This window comes from Lathamus discolor, chromosome 3 (genome assembly GCF_037157495.1).
Source record: "Lathamus discolor isolate bLatDis1 chromosome 3, bLatDis1.hap1, whole genome shotgun sequence".
NCBI lineage: Eukaryota > Metazoa > Chordata > Aves > Psittaciformes > Psittacidae > Lathamus > Lathamus discolor.
The window spans coordinates 10,513,294-10,526,402 of NC_088886.1; the positions used below are offsets into that span (position 1 = coordinate 10,513,294).

The 13,109-nt window shown below is 48.8% G+C and overlaps 1 protein-coding gene across 1 annotated transcript; it reads right to left on the reverse strand.

The window, feature by feature from the left end:
- Nucleotides 1-1,024: 1,024 nt before the first annotated feature.
- LOC136011519 (cytochrome P450 4B1-like) lies at nt 1,025-13,108 on the reverse strand. Its single transcript, XM_065673410.1, has 12 exons — nt 12,664-13,108; nt 8,663-8,807; nt 7,976-8,020; nt 7,333-7,460; nt 5,699-5,823; nt 5,429-5,580; nt 4,809-4,915; nt 4,238-4,428; nt 3,558-3,691; nt 2,864-2,928; nt 2,249-2,331; nt 1,025-1,719 (listed from the first exon to the last, which is right to left on the reverse strand). The coding sequence occupies exons 1-12, from the start codon at nt 12,841-12,843 to the stop codon at nt 1,551-1,553; spliced, it is 1,524 nt and encodes a 507-aa protein (XP_065529482.1). The 5' UTR covers nt 12,844-13,108; the 3' UTR covers nt 1,025-1,550.
- Between the last annotated feature and the right edge of the window lies 1 nt (nt 13,109).

The window sequence follows — 13,109 nt, forward strand, 5'->3', positions numbered from 1 at the left end:
CATAGGTTCATGACATTTTACATTTTAATAAGCATGCTCCATCTCTCTCCACTGCAGGGATAGCTCTGATTGCAACTCGAGAGCTGCACCTCGTGTCTGAAAAGGGGACAGGCAGCTGGCGTGAGCATCCCCTACCATCGCGCTGACGTTCCTGCTTCTTGGAGAGGAGCTGGCTCAGGCCAAAATAAATTGGATTAACTCAGAAGCAAAAATAAGTTGAACTGGGATTCAGACTGGCATAGGCGGAAAGCCAGCACTGCTGAAGGGCAGGGAATAGAGATGAAAAAGCACATGGAAAAGCGCATTTACTGAGAAATCTTATTTTCATTTCACTTTCTAGAGTCCTCATTCATTCCTGATCAGCAGCAGCTAAAACTGTGTGCTGCCAATGACAGAGCTGCCATTTGACAAGGATTGCCTTTACACAGAGGCTTAAATGCATTTTCAAGATATGTCTTTCTCATTATAAGTTCAGATTTGTTCTTTTAGTGGAATTCATTCCAGAAGAAGGGAGCAGCAGCATCATTCAGGTTGTAACATGGGGTTCAATGGGTTTCTGATTTTTCCTTAAAGAAAATAGATTTTTTTCCTGGGAGACTTTACCTCCAAACATTCCTGTTTTTCAGAGGAATGAGAAGTCTGAGAAGAGAAAAAGCATTTAGAACCTCTTCTGCTTTTGAGCCCAGAAAATGATAATTGGGTTGCACTGGAATCTGCCCTGACGCTTGTTTTGCTCATGTGCTCTTTTGCCAGACAATGTGGTGCATAAAATGATCTGGCAGAATTCCTTCCTCCCAGCTTCAAATGAAGATTACACATCAGACCCCTGCTAAGGGGTTGCCCATAGAAAGAGATGCTGTGTTGGGTGCAGCTGGAGACCCACAGGCAGGGGCCTGGCCAGACACCCCCAGGATTGTCTCTTGCCCCTTATGGGTTTCCTCTCAATTTCCAGTATCTAAAGGGGTTTTAAGCTGTTTGTGATGAAGTCAACAACGTCAACAACGAAAACGGAGGCAGCTGCTGCTACAGGAGTAATTATTCGTTTATTAACACAAAAATTACAGAGTATTTTGCAGTTTAGGCAGAATTTCTGAGCCCAAACTGGCACCAGTGTTTTCAAACAAAACAGATTGAGTGTGAAAAGAGAGACAGAGGTCTGCCACAGGCTGTCCCTGCTGCAGGAGAGGAGGGCTGACCCCTAGGCACTGAGGAAGGTGCTGACAGTGGTGCAGGGCTGGGAACAGCTATGGGTTCAGCCAGGACATGAGTGCAAAGGCAGGATTTGGTAAGGAGGAAGCTGGTTGGACCTTCCCTTACAGCAGGGCAAGGGGACAGCCATGCATGGCTGCACTGAGATCGATGCTCACAGAGCCCATGGCAATGGGTCTGTGCAAGGCCACCCAGGCTAGCTGGGCCCAGGCTGAAAAGGGTTTTCAGCTGGTAGAAGAGGCACAGAAATCAGAAGTCTTCATCCCCAAATCCTGCCCTGCACCTTTTGCCCCAGAGAAACATTGTCCCTCCCTCCATCAGAGACAGGATGTTTTCCAGCATCAGCAGATTTTCTTTAGATACAGGTGAATCCCATTCTTGGAGCGAAGAGTGATCTGAGGTATCTTGTAGGGAGGCTTGGCAGGATCAGGCGAGAGCTGAAAGCGGAGCAGGGTCAGGGCCAGCACCACCTTCATCTCGTTCATGGCAAACTGCTGCCCGATGCAGTTCCTGAGGTAAAACAGAGCAACTCAGCCATTCCTAGACCCCAGCTCTCTCACACCAGAACACAGCCCTTCCCCTCTGCAGCTCTGGGGGCTCCAGACAGTGTTTTGGGGAGCAAAAGCAAGGACATGGGCTGAGCTCTTTGAGAGAACCAAAGGGCAGGGAGGTGGGATAGGGTCTCTGCGTCAAGGAGAGGAGAGCAGGTAAGCCCAGGATGCTGCAGGCTCCCTGCATGATGCCAGCAGGGTGCTCCACAGCTTTGGGACCTGGCTCCCTGTCCCCATGAGGGGCCTGGCAATGTTGCTTTCCCATTTTGTCTGCTGGTATCAGAACCCTTCTATGGCACAAACACTTGTTATGTGCTTGTGAACTGTTCAACGCTGCAGGGCCCGGACTTCAGGCGGTGGGCTCTGAGAGCATTCTGAGTGCTTCCCCATAGCAGTTATAGCAGCGGCACAGACATCTCAGGCTGAGCAGTCTCCAGGGATGCATGCTTTCTCTCCCCACTACTCCTTCAGCATTCAATACACTTTACCTCATTCCAGCAGAAAAAGGCAGAAAGGCATGAGAGTGCCTGCCAGAGACGTTCTCCGGGGAAAACCGCAACGGGTCAAACACCTGGAAATGAGGAATATGCAGCAAGAAAAAGTGATTATTTAAGGAACAAAGCACTGACTGGAATCTTCAGACACATGATGCCCCATCATTTCTGAACAACCCCATTGGAGAGAGGATTCATTTTGAGACGGACTGAAGCTCATACACCAGACTTCCTTGCTTTCCACTGAGCCTGGCAATGGTGTTGCTAATATAAACCAGATATAGATATGGTGAAAACAGGGAGCCAGGATTCGATCCTCCACCTTTAGGCTGAGCAAAAACCCATCTTTTTGCTTATTACTACAACAAGCTCTTCGGAGCACTTTGTTGTACTGTTTGGGCAGCACCCATCCCTAATGCTGCTGTTTGACCAGCCTGTGCTGCAGTTGGTTGAGACTAACACAAGACAGTCACTTCTCAGCATGATTCCTGTGGGCAAAGATGTCTGGGAGCAAGGGGAGCTCTGCTCTCCTGCTAACAGGTGAAGGGGACATCAGAAGAGGCACAGCATAAAAAGGAAAAGTTATTAGAAAGGGAAAAGAACACTCACCGAAGGGTCTTTCCAGACTGCAGGGTTTCTGTGTATGAGATAAATGCTTATTGCGGCGATGCTGCCTGTAAAGCAATCGAGGAGGAGAAAAGGGCTCAGTGACAAAGAAACTAAAGGGAAGGTTGCAGCGTGCTCACACAATGGTCTGTCTAAATCATTGTGGTCTTATCTGTCAGCTGGAAACCTATGAGGGTTTTGTCACTGGCTTCAGGGAAAACTAAACATTTTCCATTTATTTAGTTGTAAGTAGCCAAGCAGTGGAAATGAGGAAGGCACTGGGACTGTAGGCACATCATCCCCCCACCAGAACTGCCCACTTGTATGCCAGATCAGAGCAGGAAAAGAGCAGCACAAGACAACTCCCACACCACAAGCTGGGATGCAATCAGTCTCTGTCCCACCCTCACCAAAATGAGTAAGCTATGATCTTGTGCTTGGTCAGAAAGAGAAGGGGCTCTTGGCATATGCACAGCTGCCTTATAGTGATAATGGCAGGAAAGATGCCACAGGGATGCTGCTGTACAGCCCAGTCTGTCAATGAGATGCCAACATCTGCACAGCCCTATGTGAACATCTGGGCAGTGAGGAGCAGGTCACAGAGACAGGGCTGTCACCTTTGCTCTGCAGCAGGCAGCAAGGACACAGCTGATGTCCAAGAGCACCGTTCTGTGAAGCAGGAATGGGATTTACAGACCTTCTGGCAAGGTGCGACCATCGGGGAAGGTGATGGGTTTGCTGAGCTGCCGGGACACACCAGGCACTGGTGGATAAAGGCGAAGGCTCTCCTTGATGCACATGGTGCTGTAAGTCATCTTGCCCAGGTCCTCCCTGCCAGGACAGAGGTAGGCTGAGCCCCACGCACCCTCTGCTGCCCTGCACCAGGAGGCCCCTTGCCCTGTAGCCATCAGCCCCACAGGGAGACCCTCTTGCAATGGATGGGGAGTACAGAGGGATCCACAACATCCAGCCACAAGCTGCTGCAAGCCAGGGACTCCACACCACCTCTGAACAACCTTAACAACCTCTGAACAAGGACAAGTGAAAAGCTATAGCGAAAGGTGAAAAGTTGCTACTACAATGTCCTGTGGTGAGAAAATAGGAGAGAGCAAAGGTCAACGCAAGCAGTCCAGGTCTTGGCACAGATTCTAGCATGTCCCGCCTGGTCTAGGGTGGTTTTTCTTGTGTCTGCCCTGGTATACAAACCCTGAAGGGCAGGGAGGCTGATTTAGCTGAAGGATGCACTATCTGCTCTGTCCCATGAAGTCCCTGTACATGCAGTAGCTTTTAGCACCCCAGCTTTCGAGCCTCAAATACACCGCTCCCTTAGAAATGGCAGCGATGGGGGAGAAGTTACCAGCGGAGGTGCAACCTTACCACTGAAGCATCTCCCGCTCCCCCAGGATCCCCTGGATCTCCTCCCGACACCGTGCCTGGTGCTCGGGGTGTGACGCCAGGCAGTACAAGAGCCAGGAGATGCCACTGGCTGTGGTATCATGGCCCTCAAACATGAATGTGTCCACCTCAGCACGCAGGTCTTCATCAGACAGCCCAGCTCCGTTCTCATCCTAACAGATCAGAGACGCTTTCAGTGACTCATATACAAAAGTAATATATACAATACATAATACATAACGTGATAATAGAGAACAGATAATACAGATAATATAATGGCATTTATATTATAGTGGCCCATATATATATATAAAAATTAATATCCCTATTATATATAAAAATTAATATTCTTTCAGCTATTGCGAAGGAAGTGGTGAGGACCCTGAGATACATCTAAACAAAATCAGTCTCTGTTTAGACTGAATTCAGAGCCCCTTTTCCTTCACTTAAAAGGCTCTTTATCCCCCCCATATTAAGCCAGGTGGTTTGTGACATCCCTGCAGAGACCGACCAGCTTCTGCACCCTGCTGCACACCCACTCCTCACCACTCACTTTGGCACACAGCAGAATGTCCAAGAAGTCCAAATGTCTCTTCTTCTGGATCTTTTCAAATTCCTGCTCATCTTTAAGGGACTCCTTTCGCTCACGGATCACCTTGTCTGAGGAAGAAAGAGTTAAAGGTTCAGCAGGGACAGGAGATGGGCACCTGAGTTGGTGGTGCAGGCAGTGACCGTCCCTTGTCTCACTGAGACACTGGAATGGGTTGCCCAGGGAGGTTGTGAGTGCTCCATCCCTGGCGGTGTTCAAGGCCAGGTTGGATGAAGCCTTGTGTGGGATGGTTTAGTGTGAGGTGTCCCTGCCCATGGCAGGGGGGTTGGAACTAGATGATCTTGAGGTCCTTTCCAACCCTAACTATTCTATGATTCTATGATCTCTGGTCATTTAACAGTAGCATTCCCAGGTGAGAATTCCTCCATTAGTCCAGTTTAATAACCCAGAAGCTGTAAGACCCCCGGCTTTATGCCTATATCAGATCACTGCTGCAAGCTGATGCTCTGCTTGGATCCCAACTCTGAGCAGAATCACTGCGTGGGCATGGAGGTAACTTGACTGCCCCTGGTCAGCCATCACTCAGTTCTAAAGCTTTAGGAGAGGACGAAGGTAGGGAGTACCTGTGTGGTCATGAGCAAGCTGGCAGTACTTCCTGAACTGAAATCCATGGGGGCTGAGCCAGTAAATGATATCATTGTGGTAGGGGAAGATGCGGAGACGCTGGTGTACCATGTGGCACATGTCGTACACAGCCTGGATGTAGGTGTTTTTCCTGGAGGGAAAGGAATGGTGGAAGTTTGTACATTTGGAAGCATCATGACAAGTGATTTTCCCGTTGTCCTCCTGAGCTGCAAAAGTGTCTGTCAGGGTCTGGGGCAGCCAGCACCTACTTGTTGGTCTGGCAGTTGCTGTGACAACTGAAGGCACATTTCATGATGCTGTCGAGGGTCATCAAGCTGACGTGCTCAAAGAGCTCCACCGGTTTTCCATCTGTGATCAGTTGTTCCCATTTATCCTAGGGCACAAAGGAGAGAGAAATGAGAATGCAAGGGACAGCTCTGCATGATCTGCAGTCACTCGCTAGTTACACGAGTGCTCAGCTAGGGATACATCCCAGAGAAGAGGAAAATAGAAAATCTCTTAGTTGCCATCAAAATCCTGCAGAAGGGAAGCCAACAGCAGGATGGTTAATACAGGAGTTGCCTCAGGCAGCTGCTATTCTGGAATCCTGGCAGTGGTGAGCCCTGGTTCACCCTACCCTAGGGCAAGAGCACCCTGGAGAAGCCCAGGACAGGCACATTGCTGGGTGATGAAGCGTGTTACCAATGTCTTTCTTAGGGTAGAGTGTGTTTCCTGCACAAGAGCAGCATCTATCGGCACTGGGCTTCACCAAGTCTGTCTTCAAGTATATGTGACTTTGGTGCCTAAGAGACAGACTTCTGACCAAGGTTTTTCCTCCATCCCACGATCTCTCTGCCACTTTTCCCAGCATATAATATAGAGGCTCTTGCTCAACTCTTCCCATAGGGGATCCCTAAAGAAACTATAATAGTGTCTCTCTTGCCTGGCAGACATGAAATGATGTTGAATCCTCTGTCCTTTCATTGATGTAAGGAACCAGGGGACTTAAAAGCTGAGAAAGCGCGGAGATGGAGGAACACAGTCACACCTGTGCTCTCTCCGGACAGACTTATGTCCTTAGCACATACCACGATTGCCACCTGGTGGCTTGTGTTCCAACAGTAGCTCCTTTTCATGGTCTGCTAGGAATTACAAACTGCCAGGCACTTGTATTCATTGCAAAAGGTGTTCTGGCTCTCCAGCCCCCTGCTCCCTGGACCAGTGGTAGGGAGGACAGCCAGGATCCATGTGGAGCTGCCGGGGAGGCTGGATGGAGGGAGGCAAAGGAGAAGGAATAGATCCAGCACCCAGACTCCTCCTGGTCCACATGCACTAAGCCTGGCGCCTTTCACCTGTAATTCGTACTGGTTTCCATTGTACCCAGCACTGATGGATGGAAGAATAGTGTGGTCTCATTGTGTACTAGGCAAGGCAAGGACTACTATTCAGTCATGGATATCTTAACAGCAAATAATACTCTTCAACCTTAGGTCACAGTATAGCTCTGCCCCAAACTTTGTATTATTTTTGGAGATTTGTTATGAACCTTTATTTATTTCAGTTCTTCATTTAAAAAAACACCTTAAAAGAAGTTGCAGTTGGGATTGAGATTATGCACAGTTTGGGGATGGCAATAACGTCCTCAAATCTTAGCCACAGAGCCCAAAGCAATACCACAGACACAGTCTCTGTAGGGAGGCTCAATCTGCTCATTCCTTCCAACTCAGGGGCAGGGATTTGTGGTCACTCAGAAAGATCAACCACCGGGACACAGCCTGCCCCTACAATTACCAGGTTGTGAGTAATGGTACAGCAAGAAAACTGCTCCAGCATTTGCCTACTAATCCCCCAGGATCAATGAAAAGAAAACAGGGCAGAGAGAGGAGCACCATATGAGTCCTACCAGCATCACATTAGTAGACTCTGCCATCAGGGCCACGTATGGTTTCAAGATGTCATAATGAAAGCCCGGAGTCAGGAGTCTTCGATGTTGGTGCCATTTTGGCCCATGTAAGATCAGCAACCCGTTCCCTGGGGAAACACAGGCAAGGCATGTTTTGCTGGGCGCAGACAGGGTGCTTTCACCTGCCTATGGGTACAGCCTCTGCCTGCACAGAGCATGATTAGATCTAGGCTGCTACAAGAGAGTATTTCCAACTGTTGCCATCAGTTCTGGGGTTCCCAGACATGACATAGAGCTACCTCCAAAAGGAAACAATAACATTGCTGGAGCTGAGAACTTCAGATCAGCAAATGCATTTTCCACCAGTCCTCCACTGAATCTGAGCTTCTTCCATCACCACCCTCTGCTATCTGAGGACACATAAGTGGTTCTCTTTTGTAAGTATGACTTAATGTCTGAGCTTTCTTTCCTCAAATCACAACCCTCCCCAACATTATGTAGCACCTTTTTCAACAAATAAAACAATTTCAGGAAGCTTTTAGCTGAAACCACATCAAGGAATAAGCACAATGCTGTTTATTTATAGCATGTTCTTGATTATCTTCAGATCATCCCTGGTAGACAAAGCCCTGGGAATACATACCGATCCATGGGACAAGGTATTTATAGCTGATGTTATCCTTGGGATCTGTAAAAAAAATCATCAAGAAAGACAAAATAAAGTTGTAAATGTTGCAGTAGCATCAACCCATTTGGTTGTATCTGAAAGCTCCCTGTGGGTCTCACTTTTGGTTGGGTAGGAAGCAGAATGGGTGGCATCCCTGCAGAATTCATCAGTATTTCACAACAAGACAACACTGTCTGGCCCATCTGTGAGAAACACAGATTAAAAGCAGATGCCCAGACTGGAAAAAAACCCATTAATATTGGTAGTCCAAAGTCTGTGCTGTGGGATAAATGATTAATCCTCCCAGACAGCACCATTCAGCACCTTTCTCGATGCACTAAAGATACTTCTCTGCAACAGGAACCGGGGCTGTAAGCTGAGAAAACAGCTCCCAGCTCTCTTCTCTTTGCTGGGTTCAAGCACCAAGAAAAGAACATTTCAAGGAGCACTTGAGGAAGTTTGATTTGCCATTGATTTGGAGGGGCCCTGGTCTGCCCTTCAGCCCTGTGCCTGAAGCTCCAGGGCATGGCATAAAGGAGGGGTATCTCTCCCTGCCTTTAGATGATTTCTGCAAGACAGCCTCTCTGTGACACCCTGCCTTGCTGTGAATGTTTAGGCTGGCATGGGAAACCAGCTTCACAGCCAAAGGCATCATCTTCTCACCTCCTCTGGACAGCAAAGCCTTGGCATAGTCAGGATCAGTGATAACCAGGAATGCCGAGAAACTCCCGAACCAGACAGGGTGAGCGTGTAGGTACTTCTGTGCCCAGGTCTCTACCTTGTCCAGCACCTCTTCCTCCTTGAGAAACTAATTGTGGAGAAGTAAAAAGAGAAAAATACATAGAGTCAGAGAAACAGTCTCCCAGTACACTGCCTTAAAAAGCTCAAGGTCTTTCTGCACCACAAAACCAGGTAATGGCGAGCAAGAGGTTGTCCCTCTGGGTTTGCAGAGGATAAGAAGTAGAGATGCGTGTTACTTTTAACCCTCATATAAAATAATTCTTCCTTATCCTTATTACTTGACCCTAACCATGGAGAGCATGCTTAGGGACAGTGGTGGTGCCTATCAGTGCATATACTTTATCAGCTCTTTTTGACATGGCCACCCCAAAGAAGACTCAGGTTTGCCCAAGACAGCATCTGCGGTTTGCAGCATGTGGATATGTTCTCACTTGCACATGGCTGAGCAATTAGCACCCTGCAGTCATGAGAAAATACAGCAGCACTTCCACAGCAGCCAACAGCATTGCTGCCGTGTTTGCCCCGGTGCAATGATGCCTCCTGACAAGGAAACCTGGGCCACAGCTTCCTCCAGCCATTTAGGTGGAGAAGGCCAGTGTCCAGGTAAAAATCAACAGAGTAAGTCCAAAGTCGCCAATGGAGTGTAGGAGGATAATGTTAAATTAAGATTTCATTGATTTCCATGAATAGAATTTAATAGAGAATGAAGAGCTGGTGCTCTCAAAAAGGTTCATCTCCAGTCCCTGGAAGCTGCAATCTGAAGAGTAACATGGGCACCAGTGTTCATATCAGCAGCACTCACATGTTGACTCTTCAAAAGTCATCACCATTTTATTGCTTTTATAGACAGTGGTGTTACATATTAAACAGGAAACAGCCAAAGAACAAGTGGAAAGATCAGTGGAAACATACATAGTCAGAGGCAGAAAAAAGAGATCACGGAGACAAAACCATGTAAGAATTCTCTTTTCTCTCAACAGAAACTATTCTGTCACAATACACAGGGGGAAGGATTTTGGTGAGCTAGGGCTGACATAGGTGCTGCTGCTCTGACATGAAGCTTGAAGCTTTATTACATCTGCATACTGGTGCAGAAATCAGCCACAGTCACTGTATTGACTGAGTCAAGTGAATATTTGCTCAGTTGCTTTGGTGCTGAGTTATATCAGCTCAGCTTTTAGTTTGATGAGTGTTTCTCAACCTGGGAGATGGTTTGTATTCAAATAATCACCTATGCTAGGCTTGTATCAGAGAGGATGCTTAGGAGCCACAAGGCATCTGCATGGGCTGTGTGGGGGTACATCCAGGCTCCTTGCTCAAGCTGAGCCTCCTTCCCTGTGAGCCAGAGGGTCATATCCTGCAGCATGTCCTGTGTTTCTCCCACATTCAGCAGAATGACAAATTACATCCAGCTATCACTTACGATAGAAAGTTGTTCAAATTCTCTTGCCCAAGTTCAAGATTTTGGACTTATTAAAGAGAACTATCAATTGTTCTGGTTGCAGGGATCAGGTATTGGGGTAAACGGTGGCAGCCTTCCTCACCACCCACCCCTTCAGCAATGCCAGCAGAAATGGGTCTTGGCACAGTGCCTTTAGCTCAGTAATACTTGAATGTGTAAAAATCCCTTTGGTAAGGCTGCTTGTGCTTCCTCCTGTCAAGAAATCACAGAAGGCATAAATGGAAGTAATTAGGAGATGCTGAGCAAGCCTTGCTGACAGAAGTCCTAATGCTGGAAGCCTTTGCATGCAACCTTGGCTTTGGAGTGCTGGCTTTGGTTTGTGCTACCACGAACCACCCTTGCACTGGAAGAGGGTCATACAAGTTTGTCTGAGAGCAGAGGTTACCCCCCAAGGGGAATAACCTCTACCTGTTTTGCCAAGCACACCCGGTGCAGAGGGTGTAAAGTCCTATGGGCTGTAGAGGAACAGGAGTGGAAAGCTCCTGCTTAACCACGGCTCCAGTTACCAGGTTGTGCATGAAAGACCATCACTTCTACTTCTTCCTCCCTTGGAGTCTTGCGAAGAAAAGTATAACCACCACTTGTGTCTAAGGAAGAAAGGTAATAGCCTCATCTCACACTGAAATGCAGCTTTTGAAATGGATCCAACACTAAAAGCGTCTGGGAAGAGGCACTTAAAGATGCTTTTAATGGCTACACACTGATAGCAAATGAAACAGAAAGCACATGAGCAGAAACCTGAGCATGAAGCTGTGCTGTGCTCTGTCAGAACCAGGCTGGCTCCCCTCCTCCTGCTGCCTTCATAGGGCAGATGCAGGAAAAGGACTGCTGAGGGACTGACAGTCCCCCTGCATCCTGCTCTCCTTTGCTTCTCAGCAGCTGTGGCCATGGGAAGTCTGTTTGGCTAACTCAGGGCTGGCACTCTGGGTTTTAACTAAGTCATGCTGCTACAGTGAGACACAACCTACACAACCCCTCCTGATATTTTAATGTCATTTCTATCAAGTGATTTGGATATGCAGAGACTAGTACCCAAGAATGCTTTAAAACAGTGACGTATTCCTGGGAGACCCATTCAAAGCATGACAAATAATATCTGAGGTATTAAACAGACCTGAATGAAACTGGCAATGGGTCACTTTACATCAACAGAATAGGAAATGTCAGTGCTCTCAATACAGCTTTCAGGTCCTCCCTCTGAGGTGTGTGTAAACCTTGTATTCAGCATGTACCCAGCGCACTGCCAGTTTCCTCACTGGCTCGATGAACTGTTTGCCTCTGAGGAATTCAGCAGCAGTTAATCAGCAATTAATTAAACTTGCAAAACAGGAGTTCTTCAAAAAATACCATCTGAGGTAAAAGTGAAGCCGTGAACAACCCAGCCATGATGGGAGCGAGGGGTTAGCACAAGTGGTTAAACCCCATTCCAGGATAAACAGTCACAACTGACATACGGTAGAACATAGTTTATTTAATTGCAGTTTTAAAGTCTAACTGGCAGCTCAACAAAGCCCTGAACTGGCTCATCTTTGTGCTTACTTTGCCAAAAGACTGCCTGTCCCGTCCAGCGCAGCAAAACTGGGGCGAGCCCTAAGAGTTCTCCTCCAGGTTTCCCAGCTACTTCTCAGGGTGCCAGTGATTTAAGGTGCCACAGATTTGGCCAGGGCAGGGCAGTATCAGAGCCCAGGGTGATTTTAAGGAGCCTTTAGCATGTATGAAAAGGCCTTTTGCATCAGGCAGCTCAGTTACTCCTTGTGAAGTAGCTGATGAGTTGTGGAAATCAGTTTGCCAAGGCAGACACGCTGATTTGTGTGGGCAACCACATACCTCAGAGAATAGTCACCCACACCACGAATGCCCAGAACAAGGCTTGCTTATGTACATGGGCTTAGCTAGTCACGGCTTTGATGCAACCTTACAAAGATCTGTGGACCCTGTGCCAGATGCTATACTTGGGATGTGTTTTATGGCATAAACATGACTGAAAATGATCAATGCTCAGTCATGGGCACCTGGCTCACCTGGCCATAAGACGTTGCAAGCTGGCAAGGGAGAGAAGGTGCCTCTGGACGCTGGGACCAGTGTCCCATTGTAGCAGCCATGTCCTGGCTGTCACAGGAGCAAAGAGGTGATGGCAGAGCCAGGACAGAGCAGCTTTGGCACTAATGCCGGGGTTACACCCTGCGATGACCTTGCGCACTCCACATTACATGATCTTTCTTTACTTGCAAGCCAGCTACCACCTCTTTCCACCGTGCATTTTGCAGCAGCCTGCATGTGCCGCTCTCCAGGCATTACGAGCAGGGAGAGCAGTGTGTATGGTTGAGAGGGAGGACGCCCGTCTTTCCCTTACCCGGAGGCTAAGAGAAGCAATTCTCCTGGACGGCAGGGACAAGTCCCAGCAGCATCATCCCCACCGGCATTACCCCTCCCGGCAGCGCAGACCCGGCTCTCTCCCTACCTCCTGGACGTGACCCAGGAGCCAGTGTGTCGGGTGTCCGGGGAAGTCGGCCAGCGCTCTGAGCAGCTCCCGCCGCCGGCGGTACAGCTGGATGGCTTTCAGCAGCACGCAGGTCAGGCAGAACACGGCGGCGAGGTGCACCACCCGGGAGACATCCACCCCCAGCCACGGCAGCTTCATCCTCTCGGCCACGGCAGCCCCCGGGCGGCGGAAACAGGCGGACACCGGTATCACCCCCGCCCCGGGCGCGGCGGCCGTATTTATCCAATGCAGGGCGGAGAGGCAGGTTCAGAGCCCGAGCTGCTGCCAAATCACGGCAACGCTTGTTGGGAGGAAGGGCAGCATCCCGGTTTGCCCGCAGAACGGGCTCAGAGCTCCCGCCCGCCCTTCTTCCCCGCCGCCGGGGACCGCAAGGATGCGGGTTGGGGAGGCAGCGGAAGAGCTGG

Bases quoted from the DNA above. Each gene is read 5' to 3' on its own strand.
- LOC136011519 (XM_065673410.1), bottom strand. From the start codon at position 12,843: ATGAAGCTGCCGTGGCTGGGGGTGGATGTCTCCCGGGTGGTGCACCTC. The intron at 5,581-5,698 runs GTAGGTGCTGGC...CTTTCCCTCCAG, and splicing joins AGCAACTGCCAGACCAACAA to GAAAAACACCTACATCCAGG. The intron at 2,929-3,557 runs GTCTGTAAATCC...ATTGCTTTACAG, and splicing joins TGGTCGCACCTTGCCAGAAG to GCAGCATCGCCGCAATAAGC.